This window comes from Apteryx rowi, unplaced genomic scaffold, assembly GCF_003343035.1.
Source record: "Apteryx rowi isolate R43461 unplaced genomic scaffold, aptRow1 scaffold_216, whole genome shotgun sequence".
NCBI lineage: Eukaryota > Metazoa > Chordata > Aves > Apterygiformes > Apterygidae > Apteryx > Apteryx rowi.
The window spans coordinates 792,839-817,242 of record NW_020448486.1 but is presented as its reverse complement, the minus strand read 5'-3'; the positions used below and the strand labels follow the sequence as shown (position 1 = coordinate 817,242).

General features: G+C 38.9%; 1 protein-coding gene across 5 annotated transcripts in view; it reads left to right on the top strand.

Moving 5' to 3' along the window:
- PRKDC (protein kinase, DNA-activated, catalytic subunit) overlaps positions 1-19,325 on the top strand; it is an 88,313-nt gene extending 68,988 nt beyond the window's left edge. For 4 of the 5 annotated variants that reach the window (XM_026064400.1, XM_026064401.1, XM_026064399.1 and 1 more), the window contains 16 exons: positions 68-258; positions 1,930-2,110; positions 2,623-2,783; positions 4,253-4,464; positions 5,628-5,715; positions 6,424-6,567; positions 10,343-10,547; positions 11,045-11,112; positions 11,379-11,599; positions 11,898-11,990; positions 14,033-14,122; positions 15,374-15,445; positions 15,531-15,732; positions 16,123-16,311; positions 16,895-17,034; positions 18,056-19,325. In XM_026064400.1, the coding sequence (XP_025920185.1) occupies positions 68-258; positions 1,930-2,110; positions 2,623-2,783; positions 4,253-4,464; positions 5,628-5,715; positions 6,424-6,567; positions 10,343-10,547; positions 11,045-11,112; positions 11,379-11,599; positions 11,898-11,990; positions 14,033-14,122; positions 15,374-15,445; positions 15,531-15,732; positions 16,123-16,311; positions 16,895-17,034; positions 18,056-18,260 (2,462 nt within the window). In that variant the 3' untranslated portion in view covers positions 18,261-19,325. Of the gene's footprint in view, positions 1-67; positions 259-1,929; positions 2,111-2,622; positions 2,784-4,252; positions 4,465-5,627; positions 5,716-6,423; positions 6,568-10,342; positions 10,548-11,044; positions 11,113-11,378; positions 11,600-11,897; positions 11,991-14,032; positions 14,123-15,373; positions 15,446-15,530; positions 15,733-16,122; positions 16,312-16,894; positions 17,035-18,055 lie in introns of those variants that run through there. The other variant, XM_026064402.1, reaches the window with a different exon arrangement.
- Positions 19,326-24,404: the final 5,079 nt, after the last annotated feature.

Genomic DNA, 24,404 nt, shown 5'->3' with positions numbered 1-24,404 from the left:
GCACTTTGTTTATTATATGAAGCTGATTTGTTGTCAAATTACCAGCTTGCTTTTTGAATTCCAACAGAAGATACCAAATCTGACTACCTAAGCAAGAAAATAATGGCCTTCCGAAACCAGAATCTTCTTCTGGGTACCACTTACCGCATCATGGCCAATGCCCTTAGTCATGATCCAAGATGCCTTGAGCAAATCGAGGAAGGAAAAGCTAGAAGAGTATCAGTACTGTCGGGTGAGAGTCTTGAGAATCCTGAAAAGGTAATGGAGAAGGGAAAAGAGCTTTTAGGTATTTCAGTGTTGTAATCACTACTTTAATAGGTAGTAATGGTTATGGATAGATACAGAGAATGTGAAGTCCATCTGCTATTAGCATTGATTTCTCCAGGAACACCAGCTATGAAACAAAGCTGTAGCTCTGGCTGCTGTTTGTCTGAGTTTTGCTCTCCTGGAGTTCTGCACTGCTATAGTCTTTTTACTGGGAAAATATTCTTGTGTTTCTCTGTTCCTGTATTTTGTGTGGAGGGGAAAGATGTATACTCGGAGCACCTGAATGCACGGTGGCAAGACAAGGGCTGGGAATACAATCCACAGAGAATGCCTTTAATTCAGCTAGGCATTTCTAAAGTTATTCATGCAGTTAGGTTATCTTATCCCATAAAGAGATCTTTATAATACTCATATTGATACTGATAATGATACTGATATACTTAATTTATCTAAATAATTCTAGTAATAAGGAGGAGAGGGTTTTTAAAACACAGCATGTGCAGGTCATCTTTGCCTTTATTGGGGACGTGTGCAGTTGAAGACTACATTGGCAGACTGTGCTGCCTCTGAAATCAYGTGTATTGTCAGTTGTTCCAGATGCTCTAGCACTGACCTTTTGTCTGTCATATTGATTTGAGTGGGAATTTAAAGTACAGTTACTGACTCGTATTAATTCCCAAAGCCCCCATCAAGGGGGAGATATGAACCATATCAGTATAAAACAGCAAAAAACAATTCTTCATTTGTATTTTTATGGATGTTAAAGAAAAGCAGATAAAGAGGAGGTTCCTACAAAAAGACTTACATTTTCAGGGTTGTAGAAACTTAAGCAAAAATTTAAGCTTCATTGATTAGCTAATTATTAGAAGCATTCTTAAAGAAAATCTAAAAGATGAGCATAAAAGCTCTTCTGTGTCAGATGAGTCAAACTGGGATATCAGATATTTCTACAAGACTGGAGTTTAGCCTTAACTTAGCTTAACATAAAACAAAATTCTGATCTTGGTAACTTCCCTCTACCTACATGAAGTTCAGACTAGTTTATTTAAATTACAGTATTTTTTAGTTGTTCCAACTTCTTTTGCAGGAATTCTGTATTTTGTTTAACAGCTACAGTGTCTGAGATTTGTAGGTTTGTTGGCAATGAGAGAATACATGTGCATGACTTGCAAAGGATCTTGTAAATTCCTTCATTATATGAACTCGTTAGAAAAGTGTGATCATATGACTATGTCTGTAATAGGGAAAAAGACACCAGATTTGAAATAGTTTGATGCATGCTCTTTTTTAACAAAAATTCTAAATATATCTGTAATGCAAACATTGCAGACATGTTAATACAAAAAAAAAGCATTTGTTTTATTGTGTTTTCTGTTAACTGTTTGTAGAAACTCTAGTAAAATTAACTTTTTTGCAGATGTAAAAATTCTAGATAACGTTTCCAGAGATTAATTTAAATTAAAGTCTGTTTTACATTTTTCTGCTGAAAATTCTGAGAGGTGCTGCTAGAAATAGCATCCCTTTTTTTCCTTTGTGCTGCTTAAAACATTTAATACAGTTAAAGTTTTATCTGCTCAATATTTGCAACCAAGCTCCAGTTTCAAAAGGAATTGTTGAATGCTACTTGCTAATGGCTTTTTTTCTCTTATGGATGAATTTCAGGTATTAGCTGGGCTGAACAAGAGGGCTTTTCAGTGTTTCAGCAGTGCTGTGAGGAAGTCTGACGAGGAGGTGCAGTCACACTCTGTGGAACACGTAKATGTTGCTGGAGTTATCGATGCATATATGACTTTGGTTGGTTTCTGTGACCAGCATCTGCGTAGGGAAGAAGGCGGCTTGCTTGGTAAGTCAGGACTTCCCCTGAGCATGTAAGGTGGATTTATCTGTGATACATCAGCTTTTGTGCTGCCCAGGAGATCTCCCTAAGCAACACAGCTTGAATTTAAAAGAACAGTTTGTCCTCCACTTTGACAGCATTTATACCCTTTTTTACCATTACTGCTAGCTTTGGTACTAGTGAATCGCTCATGTAGTCTCCCTTTCACTTGTGAGATATATATATATATGTACATCAAGCAGATGCTTCCCTTGTTCCTTGCTGGACCCCAGCAGTGCTGTATTTAAAGCAGGCGAGATACCAGCAGTGATGCAGTTTCCTGATAAAGTTAATCCTTACAGTCCCCAAATACATGTGTTACCGATGTATGCAGTTCAGACAAATGGGAAAAAGAACAAAGTAAAAATACAAAATGCACTGAAAAAATACTGAATAGTAAAGACAAATGTTCTAGATGATCAAAGACATGGAACAAGTGATGGTGTTTCTGAAAATTTTTCTTTAATGTTTCTTGGCAGAAATTAACACTGCAGATCTGCAGCTATTCCCAGCTATTGTGGTGGAGAAAATGATAAAAGCGTTAAAACTGAACTCCAGAGAAGCCAGGCTGAGATTTCCTAGACTGCTGCAAATAATAGAAAGGTATCCAGCAGAGACATTGGGTCTAGTGACACGAGAGGTTAGTTGCTTCCATTTTCCTGACAGCAAATGTTGCTATAAATAGAATTTAAAAGGTGGAGGTTGAGTTTGTATGGATAGAGGGGTTGGATTGGTAAGTTTTGCTTCAAGGGAATCAGATAAATTTTATCCCATCATTGTTGCTGTGTCTTTTCTCTAAAGAACATGGGTAGAAATGTTTTTCTTAAAAATCTGAACTTTTTATCATTATTCTAATTCCAAATGTTAGTTTGAGAGCTGATGAAGAAAGTTACATTGCATTTTTTTTCTTCTGAATAATCTAAGTGGGTTGATAAAAGTGGGTAGGATTAGAGTGACAAATATATCTTATTTCTGTAGGTTGAGTTTCCTGTATGCAGGAAATCAGCAGCTTTTTCAGTTTAATTTTCCACTTTTCCCACCTCTCCCTGTCCTTTATTTCAGAGATTTACTACAACTTCTTCCTCCTTTGTTTTTCCCACTTCCCCCTTCCATTACCTTTTCCTTACTTCTTTTATATGTCAAGATGCCCTGTGCAACAATGCCTTCCCTTCTGTCACGGCACATAATCCTGTTTTACTTATGACTGTTCCTGTCTTGGACTGGCCATGTTTTCAGACTTGTTTCATGCTCCTAGTCCATACACAGAGTGGCAGGCACTATCAAAGGAAGAACTCAAAGGCATGAGAGAGACGGAAGTACAGCTTAGTTATCCAAGGAAACTGAGAATATAGTTAAGAAGTGGAAAAGATGTGACCACAATGAAACTTTGATTATTCGAACAGAACCTGATGCCTGGTCCAGCTAACAAACCTCACCAAGAAAAGAAAAAAAGTTCACGAGGCATTTCTTTGCCCTCTTCCCCTCTCTGTGAGAGAAATACTGACAATTTGGTCTTAAACTCAGAATGAGACAGGAAAAAAGGACTCTGAGTCTGGCCTCTTGCTATCGCAAGAAAATATGTTCTAGAATTCTTTTCAACAGTTTTGGGGTGAAGGAGAGCATGGGGGAGACTATGGGGAGTGCTCTACTGAATTGGTTAATATCTGTTACCAAAAAAAAACTCTTTAAAGTTGAAGGAAGAGCAAAACTGTTTTGGGAGGTCCAGTGTTCCCCTTCCCATTTTACTTGGATCAAGACTTCAACCAAGTGATGCTTGAAATATCCCTTGACATTTTCAAGTTGTTTATATGTGATGGTCAAAAATTATTACATTGCATCCAGACAGAAATGCCATAAGTTTGACTATAAAGCTCCCCATCTTGATCAACAAACTACAAAACCTATCAAGCAAAAATAATGATAATAAAACCCCTCTGCTTCACTGGGGGATGTTTTGTGACGCCTAGGTAACATACTCTCTCCCCCCCCCCCCCCCGTGGTTCTGTCTGCTGACCTGGGACACAGAGCAGTTTTGTTTGTGTTTGATTATATTTGGTATTTTTAAGAAGGACCAAAGTTGAAAGCACTGACTGTGCGTGTATTTTGCAGCTTTCTTCAGTTCCCTGTTGGCAGTTCATTGGTTGGATTAGCCAGATGATGGCACTGCTTGACAAGGATGAAGCAATAGCTGTGCAACATACTGTTGAAGAGATTGCAAATACCTATCCCCAGGCAATCATCTACCCTTTCATGATCAGCAATGAAAGTTATTCTTTCAAAGATACTGCAACTGGCTGTAAGAACAAGGAGTTTGTAGAAAGGTGAATTTACAATCTGAATAATAGCTCTTTTGTATGTGTTTTGTTTGAGGATGCAGGGATTTATTTATTTGTTTTAAATAAACAGTTTTCTGTAGGGAGCATGAGAAACATTAGGGAGTAGTCCCATGTGCACTATGCTTTGATTTAAAGGCACAAGGAAAACTTGATACATAATCTCTCTTAATATTAGACATACTCAGATAGGTGGCCYGACTTCTTTCAGAAGTGTTGAGTACCTACAATCCACAGGTAGTGGAGTATCACGGCTTTTTTTCAAGGAAAACAAAAGACCTCAGAGAGGCACCCCCTTTTTCCTTGTAATTGTGTAGAAGTCAAGGTCTCCTCCTCTTCATTCCCCTGCTCTGCTGAGGCCAAAGGGAAGTCCGGTGTGTAGTTAGATACTGTAATACACTTCACAGTAGTCAGAATCAGTACCCATCAGAGATGAAGATGAAGCTTGGATGTTTAGGATTTTTCCAAAATTGAGAGAGAGCAGAGATGTTTAAATATAACAAATGCTCCCCTCAGATATCAGAGAGGACCAGTGAAATGGATGCACCTTGTCTTTTGGAGAGTGACGGTTTTGTTCATCTCTGCTTATTCACTGTGTAAAATGAGCCTTCCCCTACAAACCCTCCCTTTTCCATTTTGCCATGCAGTAAAACCTGAGTTAATCACCAGGCAAAAGTTAGCTGCTATCACATAGTGCTGTGGAACCATTAATATAATTTTAGGTGTCCCTTTGCCTTTTTTCCGAATTTCTGATACATTTGCTGTATTTCTTAGTTTGAAATAAAAAAATAAAGGCTTGTACTTCACAAACTTTATAACCCTTGAAGAACTGACATGATAACATGTTTAGTCTTGTTAAGGACCACTACTGTTCCAAGAATGTTTCCCACTCCCTACCAAGCTGCTGTTTTCATAGTGGGGCACTTAATTACCAAAAAAATGGAAATGGCACAGAGAGGACAGCTAATATTTTTAACAACCCTGTGACCTGAGAAAAAATTCTGACCAACTCCTCCTATCCATTAGCTCCCCCAAAATTGTTTAATCACACATTCTTCAATATAGTAGAGGATCTGGGTCATTGCCTATCTGTAGGCAAAGTGGTGATGATAGTTCCTTATTGCCTTGTGATGCCCTTTTTTCTTTAACAGGATCAAGAAAAAGCTGGACAGAGGAGGAGTAGTTCAAGATTTTGTTCACTCCCTGGAACAGCTCTCTAATCCCATGATGCTTTTTAAGGTAAAATGGATTTTTCCCCTTCCCCTTCCTTCCCCATGGTGTGTGTTTACAAAAGAAACTGCTGGACAGAGCCAGCCAGAGTTAAGTTGACACTGCAGCCACAGGAAGCAGTTCAGCCCAAAATCTATAGAAAACAATGTCAGGGTACTCTCAACACCCTTCACTCATTTCACTCGCTCATTTTTCTCGCTTGCGACAATTGGCTGTTTTGCACAAGCCCTTTTAGTTTTCTCCTTCAGGGTCTCTGCCCTGTCCCTTGGTCAGTCTGTCTTTGTTAATTATTCTGAAACTGTTACAGAATTATCATTTGTGGCCATCTCCAAAATGTTTGTCTGCTTGTGTTCTTACACCTTTTTCCCATGTTCTGCTGTGTTTCTCAGTTAAGATTTTGAACCCATTGTCCAAAGGATTCTCTTGTTTTGTGTTCAGTATTGCTCCTAGCCCAACAGGGCCTTTCTTAATTTGCAGTAGACACTATGCTAATGAACACAGTTATGCAAATAAAGTAGAAGCATTTTATTTAAAGACAGAGTGAAAGGAAAATGCTCATAGCCTTTTGATTGCTCTAGAATGATTCAGAAGACACTTTAATTGGCTATTAGTAAAAATAGTAAACCAAATGCAATCTGTGCAGATTACCAAAGAGCTGAGCGTCAGTAAACTGTGTTTCTCAGTACCCATCAGTTTCCCTCTCCTCTGTGTTTGCAGGACTGGACTGACGATGTCAGAAATGAGCTGATAAAAATGCAGAGGAATAAAAATAAACTTCAGGAAATGTATGAAGGAATGTATAGGAATTTGGGAAATTTAGAAGCTCCTGGCCTTGGATTGCTGAGAAAAAGATTTATTCAGGTATGTGATAATTGAATACTGTTGGCATTGTGTGCTTTTCTAGAAGGCGCTAGAAGAACATGGACCAGATCACAGCTTGACAGATGCTGCAGGACGTGATTAAACAAGAGATCAAGTTAGGCATATGGGATTGGGATTTCATTGCTAAAAGTTACGGAATTGTTATAGTTCAACTTCTACTCTGACTGCCCCGCCGGGCTGAATGTTCCCACCTGCACAGCTGCCGTCTCCCCTTTCCTGTGCGCTGTCAGGTTCTCAGGGCCTAGGCCTCTGCCTGTCTGTGAACCTGCACAGAAATCTGGCCTTGTTTTTATCCTGGCGCCAAGTACAGTGTATCAGCACTTCAGGGTGTTGTGCTGTATTGTGATAGCAAACTTGCTGCTGATACTAAGCTATTTAGGATAAGTTATTCATAAAAGTGGCAACTATGAAGAATTACAAAAAGGACTTTACAAAACTGACTGATTTCTAAAATAGTGAAAGTAAGTATAGGAAAATGAAGTGGTGCATATGGCCAAAAAAATCCTAATTTCACATAAAATTGTTTGGGTCTGAGCTGGCTGTTACAATTCAAGAACAAGATCTTGGTTTCTGATAGCTCTGTGAAAAAATCAGCTGTGAATGCTCAATAGCAGTCAAGAAAGCAAAACAACTATTATTATTAAGAGGAGAGAATAAAACATGGATTTATACATTGACATAACAACCTTCTCTGATTATTGCCTCTTGAACACTGTGTAGTCCTAGTCTTCACTTCTCAACAAGAATATAATGGAACTGGAAAAGGTTCACAGTGGCAAGAATAATTCCTCTGTACAAGGAACAACATCAGGATTCCTCTAGTTAGAAAAGACATCATGATGGCAGATATAATAAAGCTCTTAACATCAGGAGTATGAAGCAGGGAGCAAATACCCTGTGGAAGTTTATCTTTTCCACTACATGAAGCATGGAGTAGCAAAGGACAATGACAAATGGCAAGTTTAAAACAAACAAGGAGGACGTGGTTCTTCATACGCTACACAGTTGAGCTTTGAATTCCTTCTCCAAGGTGCTGTGGATGCTAGAACCTCTCATAGATTCGAATAGCAACTAGACAATATCATGGGGAGGGGGAAGGTGCTTTGAGACCTCTAAATACTGCTTCTGGGTCCAGAAACCCCTGAGTTGCAAATTGCTGCAAGCCAGAAGAGCAGTACTTCTATAGAAGTGTGGCTGTACACTTGTCCCATGTGTTCATAGCCCTGTGGTCTGGGCTAGGTGGACCCAAGTCTCTCCCATGTGGCCATTCTTGTGTTGCATTAGCATTAGATGAACTTGTCCAAGTATCTCAAGAATTCCTGCCCTGTGCTTTCAGGTCTGGGGGGACAGAGCAGCAGAGAATATGAGGAACCAGGGCTGGAGGGAGGGGAAAGGTAGTACGGCAGCAGAAAGGGCAGTTAGTTTATTGGCATATTAGCCCTTCAAATGTGTTGCTGCAAGATAAGCTGGGGCTCTGAGGATAAACTTAAGAAAGCTGAGAATAAGTGTTTGCAGAACGTGCCACAGTCGGGTGAGGGGTGGAAGAAGGGTGCGAGCTGTAGGGTGAGCTGTACGGTTACAGCCACAGCAAGAGACTAAGCTGGCGTGGTGACAAAGGCAGGCTGTTTTGGGGTACTGGGACTGTTTGTGTGCAAACCTGGACCCGCTTAAACAAAAAAAAATCCGTAGGTCTCCAGTAAACTGAAATGTGTGCAGCAGCAGAGGATACTTGTTATCAACAGAAAGGGGAAAGAAGGGTRAGGGAGAGGGTGGAAGAAGGGAAGCAGGGTTGTTTCCCCTCTATGGGAGGGAAGAGGGAGATGAGTATTCCTTTTACATGCTAACCGCTGCAGGAGAAGATGGTCAGGATTATGGTGCACAGACTCTGAATTCTTTGCCTTCATGAGGTAATAGTAATGGAGAAATAAAGTGTTGTAAGGTTGACTGCATGATTTCCTTACTGGAAAAAAGTTGGTTTTTTTGACTGATTCACAAAATTGCTGTAATATGTAGAGTAATTCAGATATATAATCTTTATGTCTTTTATTTACATACAGTTGCATGTATTTTAAACTATAAACATCTTACATTTATTCTTAACATGAAATTCTAGTAATGCATGACTTAAACACTGTTGATGGGTTATATTAATTAAAATACAGTATTCAGGCTATTATATATTTGCTGCTTTGAATTTTAAAGGAAGCCAAAGAACTGAACAGAGAAAGCAATTGGATGATCACCTGGAGTCAAATTTAAAGTGATAAAAGATGTTGACTGTAGCAGTCTCTTCTTCAGAAAGATAATATTTTCTGTATCTTTATTTACTTCAGTTAAATGCCTGTGTCCTTCATAGCTTGGGGGAAAAAAATGATCAGGCATTGAAAAAGCAAGAGAGCTTACCTATCTTTTCCAAGCTGTTAATACAGTCAGGTCCAAGAGGGACCAAGAGATCTGCTTTTTCCAGAACCTTGAATGTGAACCAGAAAAATCAATTCAGTTAACTAATAATAGATAAGACTTCCTTTGTTTATTAAGGGCAATATCAGAATGTATTTGTAGTTTTCCTTTGTCAGCATATTAAAAATGCTTGTAAAATATGGTTTTATACATTTTGCAACCAAAATTATCTCAATGCAAATCATGAATAATAAAACTGATAGCAAAAAAAAATTGAAGTTACCATTTTTTAACATTGATGCAAAAATTAAGTTTAATATAATAAGCTATATGACATGCATTAAATATACATGTAATAGACCTTTTTGTTACCAAAAAGAACTAAAATTAGTTAGGCTGTAGTTGCTTACTACATAGCATGGTTATTGCTATTTAAAAAAACCAACACCAAAAAACACACCTGTAAAGCAGAGTATGCAAAATTTTAGGGGGAGAGAAAGGTTAATTAAGTGAACCTGCTGTATTTTTTTTAACCATTGGTAAATTAAATAGTTAAGGGTTTTTCTTTTGTCTTATTGTGCTATACATGATGTATCATATACACACCAAGAGTCAGAAGAGCCACTGAAACAGTTGCAGCAATTTGAAAATGTGATAACATGTAAAGATTGGGACATCAATTACAGGTTCTGGTAATAATCCTACATTTAGCTTCATGATGGAACTTGTATAACTTGTATTTATTTAATAGGTACAAATGTGAATATTTCACTAGCTGTCTTTATATTTTTGTAAGAGGATGAGGTACATTCTTTACATTTAATAAGCAGCATTACTGATATTCTCGCTCAGAGTCCAACTGCAGCTAGAGGAGGTAAAAAAGGATAAGCTTCTGCTTTTAATATGACAAAAAAGCTTTCTGATCTAAGTCTATAGTATAAGCAAATCTTTGATATTGCTGGATTGGTAAAATGTAGATATTTCTATTGATATTAGCTGGTGGTTCAACCAAACAGGTAATGAAAAGGTTCTGACAGGCTAGAAATAATGGAGAAAAAAAGAACTGGAGTAGAAGGAAGACAGATATTTTAGGAGGACAGTTGAAACTGTATATACATAGGAAGCTGGAAGCCAGACCAGTAGCAGGTTTATCCTACATCACGCTAGTGCATAAATGCATCAGTTTGCCTTCTATAGACGTTTTTAATTCCGTGTTTCTACATAGTACTCTTAGATAATGTTTTAAGCACATTAATACTTATTTTGACTGAAAACTCTCTGGAGCAAGTAATATTTTAATGTTCTTGGGGAGAATACTGTGTTAACAAGATTCCTTTCTGTAAATGAACTTTAGGCTTTTGGGAAAGACTTTGACCATCAATTTGGAAAACATGGTTCAAAACTGCTGGATATGAAGGCTAGTGATTTTGATGCAATTACAAGTTCTCTCCTCTCAAAAATGACCAAAAGCCATAAAGAACCTGGAAACCTGAAAGAATGTTCACCGTGGATGAGTGAATTCAGAGCTGAATTCTTGAGGAATGACATAGAGGTTCCTGGTACGTTCCCTTTCAGTGTTGAGAGTCATCTGTCCTTTACAAGAAAGTTGCTACTCTTCTCATGTTGGCTTTACAGCCCTTCATTTTGACTTTATGCAGAAGTAGATTTCATCTGAAATACTTCTATTCATTCATCATCTCTTAAATCTATTCTTAAGCTGTATTCCTGATGTGATTTTTAAAATTGCATCTCTTAAAAAAAATATTAAGTTTTTAGGTAAATGTCTCATTCCAGGAAATCTGATCAACAAGGGTGTATCCTCTGATACCATGAAAAGCTTCAAATTTAACAGCTTGAGAAAGAAAGAATATTAGTAATTCAAAGATAAAATCATATGATGTGTATGATGTGTTTTTGTGTATTTTTAAATATTTTCTTCAGAGTTACTGTTCTACCAGTTTGACAAAATATTTGGAAGAATGTTCTGTTCTTGCTTTAAAAAGACATATTTAAAATCAGACTCTATCAGTTTGGGTTTTTTTCTCTGCCACTCCAGGTCAATATGATGGGAAAGGAAAACCACTGCCAGAATACCAYGTGAGAATATCTGGATTTGATGAACGGGTATGCTTATAAGTTTGTGTCAAAATCCTGTTTGGTATAAATTTGTGTTTATATACTGTTCGGAGAATTTGACAGTAGAAAAGTCATTGCCATGCATGCATCCTGGAGCACATAAATAAATTTCTGTGAAACGGCATTTTTTTCTAGTGGTAACTGAATAACATGATTATGCCATGTAGGAATACCAGACATGTTTAGTTTCAATGAGGATTCTGTAACACCAAGCCTTTTTTGACAAAATATTTTGCTTTCTTTTGTCTTCCAAGATAAAAGTAATGGAATCCATGAGGAAACCAAAACGTATAACAATCCGAGGCAGTGATGAGCAGGAGTACCCTTTTCTCGTCAAAGGTGGTGAAGACCTGAGGCAAGACCAACGCATTGAACAGCTTTTTGATGTAATGAACATTATTCTTTCCCAAGATGCTGCCTGTAGCCAAAGGAATATGCAGTTAAAAACTTACCAGGTCATACCCATGACAACAAGGTAGGAATTTATCTTGAGGGACAGAAATTTTTATTTCAATATCTATTATTGTTGGAAAGTGAGTTTTCTGTGGGCCAAAATCTGGTTTCAGAGTGTTCTAGCTCTTTGGCTTAATTTATACATTTATATAAAAACATTGAAGTTGCTTTGTCTGGAAACTGTTTTCTGAGTATATCTAAATTGGTAGTTTTAGACCTTCTTGCAGCAGGCAGTAGAACATGTTGCTTCCTGTTTGCACTGCTCTTCTGCAGTTCAACTCTGAGCTCCTTGTTCACTTCTCTGATTTCTTTTGTTCCAGGCTGGGACTCATCAAGTGGCTGGAAAATACCTGTACTTTAAAAGAATTCCTTAAAAATAGCATGTCTGAAGAGGAAGACTTTAACTATAACAGGTGATACTTGGTTTACCTGCCTGCTGTAATACAGACCACAACCATTGAGTTTCTCATGGTACTGATGATCTTGTGGCAGCATTTTTATTTTTTTTTTAAAGAAAGAAAAGTGCCTATAAGCAGGGAGGCACTTTGTACTTCCTGACCCAAATTAGTAATTGGCAACTGTTTGTTCAATGAGTACCATTGTACCTGTAATATCCTCCACCCAACTTGTTTGAACAAGAGGCTTATAATCATGTGTGATGTCATTATCATCACCATTTCCTTATCAGCAGATTGATTTTACAAGCAAAGGATTTTGATCTCTTGATTTGATCAGGCAGGAAATGGACGTAGGTCAGCGAGAGGGGGAGCGAAGGGGAGGGGAGCAGAGGCAGAGCTATTCAGATACTCTGTGCTGAGCAGTGAGTCGGTGACCGAGGAAACTGGCAGCAAATGCACAGAATACACCTCTAGAACACTGTCTTTGGCTTTGTGCAAAGGCTGGATTTGAATAAATTAACTTTCTATCTCTTGATCATCTGTAATTGAGGGATGAATATTTGTAAAATTGATTAATTCTAGTGTTTAATTAATTCTAGTGATTAATTCTAGTCCATTTAGAAATGTGGTTTCATTTACCAACTTTGTCCCTAGTATGTAAGTCTGTTTGGGCTTGTCTAAGTGTTGTTGACAGAATTTATTTTTACTAGTTCTCTTGCTTCTGGGCCAGGCTGGAAGAAAAAGTCCTAAACTAAAACTTGCATTTGGTGAGGACAGACTTGTACTGCAGACTTTGGGTCTTCTGGGACATGAACCATATATAAAAGAGAGTGCAAAAACCTTTAAACCATGTCCAAAGAATCTTTTTTTCTACAGTTATTTGATTATTGGCCCGAGCAGGACCTGCTACAGTTCCTTCATTACTGATATCTAGTTCGCTTTTGTGATTTTACTAGACAACAATGGTATTATGTTGATTCCATTTGAATTACTGGAAAAGTGTGAGAGTGCTTACATGGTACCATCACATAAGGCAAGGAGGAGCTAGTATACTCAATTTAGAAGATCAGTGTTTTTCTAAAAACAGTTAATAATTTATACTATTTTATAGTTGTTGTATTGTTGTTGTATATAGACTTCAAATATTTTCCCATATCTGCTTCAATTAAGTCAGTTTAGACATTTTACACTGAGCTATGACTGAATTACAGCTCTCCCAAAGAAAAATTCTAATAAAATTCTTACTGGCAATATTTTGGTTGGGGTGGTGGGGGAATAATCTTTTGAAGTTTTGGAATGCTTTGCTTTCTGCAAAAGTGATAGACTACACAGTCTGTAAATGCTGAATAATACTTCTTAAATGGAAAGAGTGTGTCCAGTACATGCTTTGAAAGGGGGAGAAAAGGAGGGTGCTTTACTGAGTTGCTGCCTTGCTGGAATAGCAGTTTAATGGCTGGCACAGTGGTAGTAAGTTAAGATGGGAGAAAAATCAAATTATTCTGTAAGCAGCAAAACTAATGAAGACTAGTTTCTGATGGTTTAATACCTTAAGTTCTCTAAGCCCCCATTTCTCCCCTCCTATACACACTGAGGAGATTCTGGACTGCCCTCCTATGTTCCCTACCTGTTTGGCTGGACGAGTATCAGTACATACTGTAGCAGGCTACACAATGCCTCTCAATGGGAAAAGGGACTGTTAAAAATGTCTTTCCCTCCCGGGAAAAATTATTTTGGGTCTTTCTTCTCAACGCAACTTCTAATTCTCACAGTACCTATTGGAAATTAACATCTTTGAGACATCTGATCCTCTGTCCAATATGATTTAAATACATTCAAGAACTGGGGGGAAGGAGATGTGTGGGCAGATGAGCACATGCATTGACACATAAATTCCACTTCCATTGCAAGCTAGGCTAAAATATTGGCTCTAGATTCTTCACACCTTCTGTGTATAAAATTCTTATGGGTCACAACAGCACACACTCAACCTGCAGATCTTTGAGGACAGACTGGTAAGATAATACAGAGAAATCATTAGTCCTGTTTTTTGTCCACAGCAAAAAAGGACCTCGTGCTACCTATAATGAGTGGCTGTCCAAGATGGGTGGGAAAACACAAGGCATCCTTCGATACCAGGTTATGTACAGGTAGGTTTTAAAATAGAACTGTACATAAAGTACAGAAGTTAGACACAGACGTAAAGAGGTTCCAGGGAAGAATATCTGCATTATAATATCCTGGCTAGATTTGTTTTTTGCCCATTTTGCCATTTTGTCTTACTCAGGATGCTCTGAAGGGGTAGCTTAGTATTGATGAAATCCCACCAGAACGCAGGAATGCATCCACAAGCTTGCTTATCTTCTTAATAAAGTGTCTAGAAGATGTTCTTCTTCAACTTCATTTTCTAGGTGTCTTGTTTCTGATTATGCAGTTGGGTAGGCTGCCCCAGAGCCAGAGTACCTACTGAAGTTGGACAAAGAATGTAATTGTCATTCACTGATAACTTAAAAATATTTGATGGTTTGGGTCCCAACTTCAGAATCCTCTCCAAGGAATTTCCATAGCTGCCTAGATCTAATACTGCAGTGGTAGAAGTGAAGTTTCCAGTTCAGCATTTTTGATGAGCTCATAACCTCCTTAAAGCAGCTTCTTGTTTTTTTGTTTTTTTTTTTTTAAGGGATAATTTTGCCTTGTTCTTCTGAGTGTGTCTACATTAATATTTTTATTCAGATCAGCAATGTGCTTTAGAAGTAAATCACCCCACTTAGCTCATGCTGGTTTGCATCACAGAGCTGTCCTTGCGTGCACAACTTGGTTCCTTTGAGATGAAACTAAACTGGAAGAACGCACCCAGTGCATGCCAGCTGCTCATGACCATTCAATTCACAGGACCAGACATGGGCTAGTCCAAAGTAACCCCCTCCAAAATATGTATGGCATGGATGTCCTCAACACAAATTATTCAGTTGTTTTGCCTCTCCTTGTGCTGCACTACTTTCTTGTGTAAATATAGCCTCTGCACGTTGCTGAGAGATTTAACATTGCACTTAGTTTCTTCGCATGGAAGAGACTATCCGGTCTGAAAGAACAAAATCGTATCTCTGTATTAAAACTTATCCCACCTGTTTAACTTGGAGGAAACTAGACAAAACTGCATAATGTGTTGTATTAAGAAATTTCAGTCTTAGAAATAACTGCTTGGAAAAAGAGAAGGGGATTTATTTTTAATATCAAATAAAACTTTATTGCCTTTTTTAGTCATTTTGGGCAAACTCGGTGTTTCTTGCTGGAGTGTCACAAGTAAACAGCACATGCTAATGCATTCATGTACGTATCTAAACTTTTAACATCCTTTGGGCAATTTCAGTAGCTGACACTATTCTTTCATTAATTTACAGAAATGCTAACCGTACAGAAACAGTGATGTCTTTCAAAAGCAGAGAAAGCAGTGTTCCAGAAGACCTGCTCCGGTAAATACGCTGTTAATGACTGTGTATTGTGAAGTTAATGTTGATGTTTTACTTGTATGCAACAAGTAACTTCTGTTTTGTTAAGGAGAGCCTTTATTAAAATGAGTACAGCTCCAGAAGCCTTCCTGTCTCTGCGGTCCCATTTTGCCAGCTCTCATGCATTGATGTGCATCAGCCACTGGATACTTGGTATTGGAGACAGACATCTGTCCAACTTCATGATTAACAAAGAGACAGGTGGCATGGTGGGAATAGATTTTGGACATGCATTTGGTTCCGCTACGCAGGTATTTGTCCTCTGTTTAATTTGTTACAGCTTTTGCATATAGTGTATGCAATTAGAAGTATATTCTGTGTACTGAATTCTGTGCTCATTTGCCATCATTCTGATGCAAAATAATATGTACAAGTTATTTCTAATTAATGGAATAGAATCTCTGTTTCCAGATACTCTCAGGCAAGCAGGGAACTACAGAATTTCATATTGAGGGGACAGGGAATAAAAATGGTCCTGTTCCATTGAGTTACACATTATTTTCAGTTAAGTAACTAATAGGGTTTCAAAACTTAAAAAGAAGAATTATATTTTCTAATCTTTCTGTTCCACAGTTTCTTAATTCTTGGGGGGTTTTGTTGTTTGGTTTTTGTTTGTTTTCACTGACTCTCCTCTTGTTTAGTTTTTGCCTGTGCCAGAGTTGRTGCCTTTTCGTCTGACTCGCCAGTTTGTTAATCTGATGATGCCAGTGAAGGAGTGGGGACTCATTTACAGTGTGATGGTACATGCCCTAAGAGCTTATCGTGCAGATCCAGATCTCCTCATCAGCACAATGGATGTATTTGTAAAAGAGCCTTCTTTAGACTGGAAGGTGGGTTCTTTCCTCTTTCCTTTTTGTTCATGTAAAAATCCTTAAACTGCAATAAGGATAAAACTGATCAAAAAGGAAGTATTTCCTGATGCTCAGTCTCAGTACTACTTTTATCTTTGCTTGTTTTATTGAGTTCTGAGTGAAACTGGGCTTAAAGCATTTAAAATGCCAGAATTCTATAATGATGACAAGGGATGAAGAAAAGTAGCATGTCTGTTATTAGTGTACTGTTCTTTATGTCCATGATAATCCTAAAAATGTGGATATATTTTGGTCATAATATATCATTTATGACAGCAGAATAAATATTTTCAGCTTTTTGCATTGAGCCTCTTAAATTTAAATAACACTGTACACCTCAAACTAGTAATTACAGAGAAAAAAATCTAAAACTAGTTGTGCTTAAGTAACTAAATTAAATTTGAAATCACAGGCAGAAATAGATATCTCACTAGTTTGTCCTCCATTGCCTCTGCAGTTAAGAGTTCTTGGCTTGATTTGCTATGATTGTGTGGAGGCTTAAAGGTCTTTTTTAAGTGTATGATTTATGATAAATAATAGGGCAAAATTGTTTTCTCTTTAGAACTTTGAACAGAGGCAGCTGAAAAAAGGAGGTACATGGATTCAGGAAATAAACACATCTGAAGTAAACTGGTACCCTTTGCAAAAAGTCAACTATGTCAAAAGAAAGCTTACAGGTTGCAATCCAGGAAGAATCACTTGGTAAGATACTCTCCTTTTACTTTAAACTCCACCACTAAGAACTTTTGCTGTCTCCTGTGTCAGATTTTGCTCCCTTCAGACAGACTAACAGCTAGGAAAGAGAAGAGGCAGGCAGGGCAGAATTTCAGCAAACCTCCTCAGAGAATCATTTTGGTGCACATACAAGCTCTCTGAATCACCTTGCCAGCCAAAATACCAAATATCTCCCTGTGAGTGTTCCTGCTCCAGCTCAGGCCTCCTAAGCATTTTTACTGTTCCTGGCAACCCACCCATCCCCACCCTGCAAGCCTGCTTAATTTCTCACTGCTCAAACTGCTGTTCTTTATATTCTTCTATACAGCTTTCAGGCTAAGGGTAGTATTTGAAAAGATAAGTCTCTGCTGGACAGTTGCTTGAAATGGAACCTGGAACAGCTGTATGGGAGACATGGAAGTAAGCTGCTTTCCAAAAACATCAAATTCAATTCTGATGGCCTTCTCAGATTATTTCTGTCAGTCTAGTCAAGTCTGGCTCCAGCCAGAATGTCTTTAAAGTTCAGTTAAAGTACAATTAATCTCTTCCATCCTCTCTTAAAAAGACATTTTGGATTAATCCCCCCAAAAAAGGAAAGAAAGCAAGAAAACAAGCCTGTTTTAAAACTATACAAATACTGAGAAGTGCAGGACTCAAGAGGAGTCCTTTGTGCTGTCAAGCCAAATGGAAAAGGCAGCATAATGCTTGCAGATACAAATGTACAAGGCAGGTACAGATATAAAACAGCTCGGATGTGAACTGCTGCATCCTTTTTTCAGTTAGAGACTTTTGTCAAGACTGAAATATTCATGGTAAATATTCGCTAGTGACAGACCCCTGAAATCACCAGGGAAGGCCAGGCCTTCTAAAACTATTGAACAGCTTCCAGATGCCTTGAAAAGTAGAGCGGTATGCATGATGTTCAAGTACCCTTTCACATCTAAGAATCCATACCTCAGATTTTTTCATTTGATTGAATAAGAACTTATTTTCATGTTCTCCATTTTAGTGACGAACTGCGTCTGGGCCATGAGAAGTCACTTTCTTTCAACGATTTTGTAGCTGTGGCTTGTGGTAATGCTGCTCATAATATCAGAGCCAAAGAACCAGAGGACGGACTTTCAGAAGAGACCCAAGTGAAATGCCTCATTGATCAAGCCACAGACCCCAACGTTCTGGGCAGAGTCTGGGAGGGCTGGGAACCCTGGATGTGAAGGATTACTTTCTAGAGCCCATTCTGTCAGGTGGAGCCTACTCTAACATACAGCTGTGGCCAGATCAGAATTTTAGGACCAGAAAGAGAAAAAACACTTAATTTATGCTTTTATCAACATAGGTTAACTTAATTAGTATCGGAAATAAGTGTTTTATATTAAAGCTGTATTCAAACAGCAATTTGTTAATATGGCCCTGGAACAAAACAGCTGTTATGTCTTTGTATTATCATGAGAGGAGTATGTTAGCTCTGCTCAAAAGAGAGAATTGGAGAGGTTTGAGCTTTCAGGGTAATCTGAAAGACACTGAAATCATTCTGAGGCAAGCATAAATTCATACCCTCCAAACCTGCAGGCTTGTAGTGAATGTTTGTGCTTTGGGTTTTTTTATATGCAGAGACGTTGCTGGCAATCAGCTTGGACCATTCTGCAGGCATATGTTATTTGCAATTAAAACTAAAAGATTTGCATATCAGTAGAAACAATAAAGCACATGGTGAAATTAAACAGAAAATGGCTTTTGGCTCCAGATAACACCTAAGGTATCTGTGGATGGTTATTTCAGTACTGGATAATGAAAAAAGTAGTGCTGAGAAGCAGCAGATTTTTTTTTTTTTAACAATTAGAGGTTTTAATCTGTTATCTCTATACTCTAGATGTTTGTACTCATCATGTTGTATTAATTGAAAATTACTTGTTTGGCCAAAGATGAAAATAGGCATTTGCAACAGATATATGAAAACAGGCATACTGCAATAGACAACAGAGCAGTGTGGTGTAAGCTTCCTGCCATAACTGCAGCAGAGCAGACTGTCTGCTGCACTTTGGTATTTGCTTATGACAAAGTTTAGAAGCTGTCCCAGACTGGGATCTTAATCTCTGGCAGCCAGTTTTCCAGTAACCCTTGTGGCAAATAGAGCATAGCAGGAATAGCCAGGTGGAAAAATATTCCTCTAAAATGTTACGGCTGTTTGTTATCCAGAATTCATTGTAGAACATATTTTCCATGGATGCTTTTAATAATTATTATAAAAGATATAATAAAAGTGAGTCTTTGCCCTTTCACTGCCTACAAGCTTTCTTTCCTGCCTCTGTCATAATGGAGGAGTTTTGATCTTGTTTACGGCTGCATTTACTGCTGCTACTCTGGCTTCAATTTCCAATGAATGTTTCAGCAGGAGAGCAGAGGAACCTCAGTATCCCAGATGAAAGTCTATGATAAAGTTAAGATTGAGGAGACTGCAAGCTGAAGCCCAATGAACATGGAGGGAGCCGTTCAGTAGTGTGTTTTTGTTTCAAATACTCTCCAGCAACAGTTACTATTTGTTATCTTCCCTCCTACTAAGTATGTTCGATTGACACTCTTTATAGTGGTCGGATTTGCATTGTTTATGTCAATCTAATGTTATGACTCAAGCAATCCAGATTCTTTTATCAAATTTTATTAATTCAAAATATTGTACAGCTATATTTTTGTAGAGAAAACTCTTACCATTCCACATAAGACCTTGTCTTTTTAAAAATAAAAAATCCTTCAGCTGTGTAACTCATTTCAAAAGTCAATTAACACTTTAATCACTGAAAAATCCAAATTTACCTATCTTTGSCAATGATAATAAATGGAAAGGGTTTTTTCATAAAAATGTGCAAAACGTATTTTTATATACGCAGGCCTGTGTAATATGCCTGAATGCATTTTGTTCCTTTCATCTCTGATACCAATAAAGAAGGTGACATTATGACTAAAGATTGGGTATGTGGCGGCACCCTAGGTTATGAGTTGTCACACTACAAATACAAGAAAGTTAAAGCACAATAAAAAGCTACATGAAGCAGGGAGGTGGCATTTAGAAATCAAGTGGCTGGTCATATGAGGTGTTAAATTGCACTTTTGGCACATACCTCAGATATTTACAGAGTACTTTGACCTATACCATGGGGGACAAAGTTTAGGTTTATAGTTTAACAAGGCTCTTCATGTAGGACTTTTGATACTTTCAGCAACAATAGAATTTTCTGTTGCCCAAGCTAAGGCTGCTCAGCAGGCCTTGCTCCGAAACAAAACAAAGATTCGTAAGCTCTTCAGAAAGTGCTGGAATGAGGAATGTGGAGTGGGACTTCAGCACAGGCACAGCCCACCTCTTCCAGGTGAGACAGACTGTAATGAACACTGACCTGTTTTCTCCCTTCCCTTTAGTCAATACTGAAAGGCTCGCAAGGCCAGGCGTGAAAGCCTTTGCGATACGTGAAAGTAACCGTAACTAGACAAAAAGCTTAGACCGCGTCTGCAACACTTAAAATGCTCTTCTGGGAAATCCCGTGCAAGGTTGAGAGCTGTATAGGTAAAAAGTTTAGTTTTAACAATAAGTGCTATGTTTGAAGCCATGTCAGTGATATTAGTGATATATCTGTCAACCTCACAAATCACCACAAAACTATTACATTAGTGGAAACACTCCTTATACAAGTGGTATTACCCTAATCGAGAAGTAAAAGACCGGGCTGTTTCTGTGTAGCTAATTCTGAAAATGATCCCCAACATATGTAAATCCCAGCTGCTATCCATTATCCTGACTTAAAGTGCTCTAAATAAAATACACAAGTTAAATGGAAAGACAAAAGCCAACTCATGGAACAGCAAGGAAAGTACTGATGCAATAATAATAATAATAATAATAAAATCTCAGTTACATTGCTGGGCTCTGTGCTTTGTGGGGTGGTTTTGTTTTGTTTCCAGAAAAGGGCAAGATGATGGGTGGCTCAAAGAAAGGAGGAGATTGTTTCAGGTCTCATGATGCAAAACAAAACTCATCAACTGTCCACAAGTACAGCAAAGTATTTCTCAGATTAAATAACCAGATGCAGCTTTTATCTGGAAATTCATTACTCGCATCTAAAAAGCTACATAAACCATTAGCAGAATCAGTAGGTTTTTCATGGTAAGTTGTTCAGGTTGGTACATGGAAAAATTAATCCACAAGTTCAGCAGCTCCAGGTGCAGTTAAATGAATCTGCCATGAACTGATATCAGTATGGTTCAAATGCACCACAGTGAGTCACAGCACAGAGTTTAAAAGAGCTAAAAAGAAAAATCCCTTCATTTACAGGCAGTTTCTTCAGCTGCTAACGGTGTAGCCACAGGCTGAATCAGTGCAATGGACTGATCCAAGTATGAGTATAAATAAAAAGCAAAATACTATGAGAGCTCCGAGGTGAGGGAGGGGGCACGAACCCTGGAAGAGGTGGGAAGAGGGTGAAGAGAGGACACATTCAGCAGCTGCCGTGCTGGTTTAGGAGAGCCACCTACAAAATCAGAAGAGGTGCTGGCTGATCCTGGGGAGTGTGGGGGTTTTCTTCCCCCCCCCCCCCGCCCCCAATTTGCATCTCCTCACCCAGATATCCCAGTCTGAAGGCAGTCCCAAACTACTGCAAATCATTTTACAACAGGATTCTCCACATCTTCTCCCTTTTTAGCTGGATGCTGTCACCACCTAGCCAGCCTTTCCCCATGAAACCAGGTGTCTTGAGGTGCTTCTCCTTGATAGCACGTCCCTCCTGCAATGCAGCTCTGCAGCTGCCCTTCCGCAACCAATGTGGTCAGGATTCCCCAGGGAAAGTGGGAGCCCTGCTTGCATGACCTCATTGCCACATCACTGCAAGCCCAGATAAGGGCACCGAGGACTCTCCAGCACAAGCTCAGCCTTGGTCAAGTTCCTGATCCTCCACTGGATCTGTTTTCTGTTACTGTGATTCCAGGGGTTCAGAGCTGGGAACTCCAGAGTAGTTTAAAGCTCCGTCCTTTCTCTCGAGAAAATTTATGATAATAAACACCTCTACAGCCCAATGATTAGCCACTCACCTGGAAGATGCAAGATCCAAGTTTAAACTCTCCTCTTCGCTTGATTTAGTGCAGGAACCTAAAATAACATTCATAGAAAAAATTCTGAAATTCATATGTTCAAAATGTTTCTTGCTGCTGCTTAAAACTTACTGAAAGGAGCACTGAGTCAGTGGTTTCAGATACTCAACAGGATGGGTAAGGGAGTTTTAAGTTCTTGTCTCTGCTTTACCCTCTATGACATTATTCCAGCAACAGGAACAGGTTCAGTTGCCAAGATTTTGGACAAATCTGTCCCGTAGAGCCAGGATGTATTTCTACCTTTAGTCAGGCACTTTGACAAGCAACAACTATCACTCACTTTTACATGGTCCTGGCTGTGCCACTGGAGTGGCACTAAAACCCCACTACTTGAGGCAGCGCGTGGCACACAGAGGCCCTACACAGAAACACTCTCCTAAGACACCCTGGGCTGAACCAGGCTGAGCAACAAAGGCAACAAACAACTTCCAGGTGCCACCTCACACCATTTGGCTTTGGGTAACAGCACGTGACTACAATTTTGCCAAACGATCTCTGAACATGCCTCCTAGGTCTTGAAGACAAAGTAAACAACTCAGCACCCCATCTTTGGCCCATTTGGGGGGCTTTGATATGATACAGGTGGCAAATTGAGGCTTACAGGTTTTTTTTCCATGCCCAGCAGTTCACAATTCAGCGAGAGATTTTTGAGAATTGAAATGGTGTACTGTGGTGCCCAAAGTGGCAGTTAGGTGACTAAGCAGAGTCCTTGCTGTGATTCTGGAGTCTTTTTTGTGTTAATGTGTGACTGATATCAAAGGAGATTGTTTGGGCTGGCAGAGCTCTGCTCCAATATCACCTTATGACCAGTTCTCCTCTGGTGATAAGACCTTCAGTGAGCTGCGAACGTAACACAGTTCTAAGTACAAACAATTAACTGAGATGATAGATACTTTCCAAGATAAACTATAATTTTATAGCTATGACAGCTGAGAAGTATTTCCTTCCAGCAAATCAATGGACCCTGTCACAGAGAGAGGAGGAGAGCAGGTCTGAGACTGCCTTGCATTTCTAAGTACTGGCCTACATTTCATGCACCTACCTCTGTACACTACTGGCAAAGAAAAAAAGTCCAGGAGCACTGAGTGACACTCATCACACTTACCTGCCAGAAAGCTAAGCCAAAAGCAGGGTAGTAGAGCGTCATGCAACATGAATATACCATAATGCTGGAGGACAGAAAATAACAACATACAGACATACTATTTTTCACAGCTAGAGGAAAAAAAAAATTGTTTGCACCAAAAAATGCAACTTACTGTGTCGCATCAAATTCAAATCTTAACATTCATGTAAATCAAGTCCCTACAGAGCAAACCAGGTCAGGTTTATTTAAACACAAAGTTTCTGTAGATCTAACCGCAGCACTACAGTTAAAAGAAAAACAAACCCCCTACATGCAAAACCTTACCTGCCAGGCAGGTACAGTTATTTTGATGTCACAAGCATTCACACCAAGAGTTTACTGCCAAAAAGAAAGAGTATATAGCAGGCCTGTGCCAACTATTTAAAAGTTAAAATACACCCTCCTTTTTGACAAATAGCTGCATTACTGCAATAACCTGAGTAAGGCAGCAAGCACTGCCACACAACTGCAGCATATAAAGTTGCCTACCTATAATCTCCAGAAATCCACCTCTGATCAGCCCAAAGCTCTGCTGGTAATGATGTCATTTGAATGTTTAGCTGAAAAATCAGCAACTAGGACAATCCTATTGAATCATCATAAATTCAGCTATGCCACCTKAAAAAAAACTTAAGTAGACTTTTTGAAAGTTTTCATTTCTTTCCATTCAGTCAATGAAATATCTGGTTATGAACCCGGGCTTTTAAAATTGTTTTGGGTAACTGGAGAACTTAATATTTCATGTATTTTAAGTTAAATTATTTTAATTTCTCTGATACTTGCCAATTTAATAGTAGTAGTTTACTGCATGTAAAAAAAAAAAACAACATATTTTTAAGGAGACAGACTTTTAGCTTTACAAAGACACCGTGGAAGTGCAGCTAAAGCTCTACTCAAACCCCTTTTCCTACCCGGTGCAAGGGGAAGCCCAGGCAGCCTCCCYCCCTTCGCGGGCGGCGCAGCGCAGCTCCGCGCTTGCCGCGCCCGCCGCCCCGGCGCGGACCGTCCCTGAGGAGGGCGCTCGGGGGCCGCTCAGACAGGCCGCGCAGGAGTCGCCGGATTTGCGCGCCTTTTGCTCTCGCAGCAGGGAAAGGCAGCT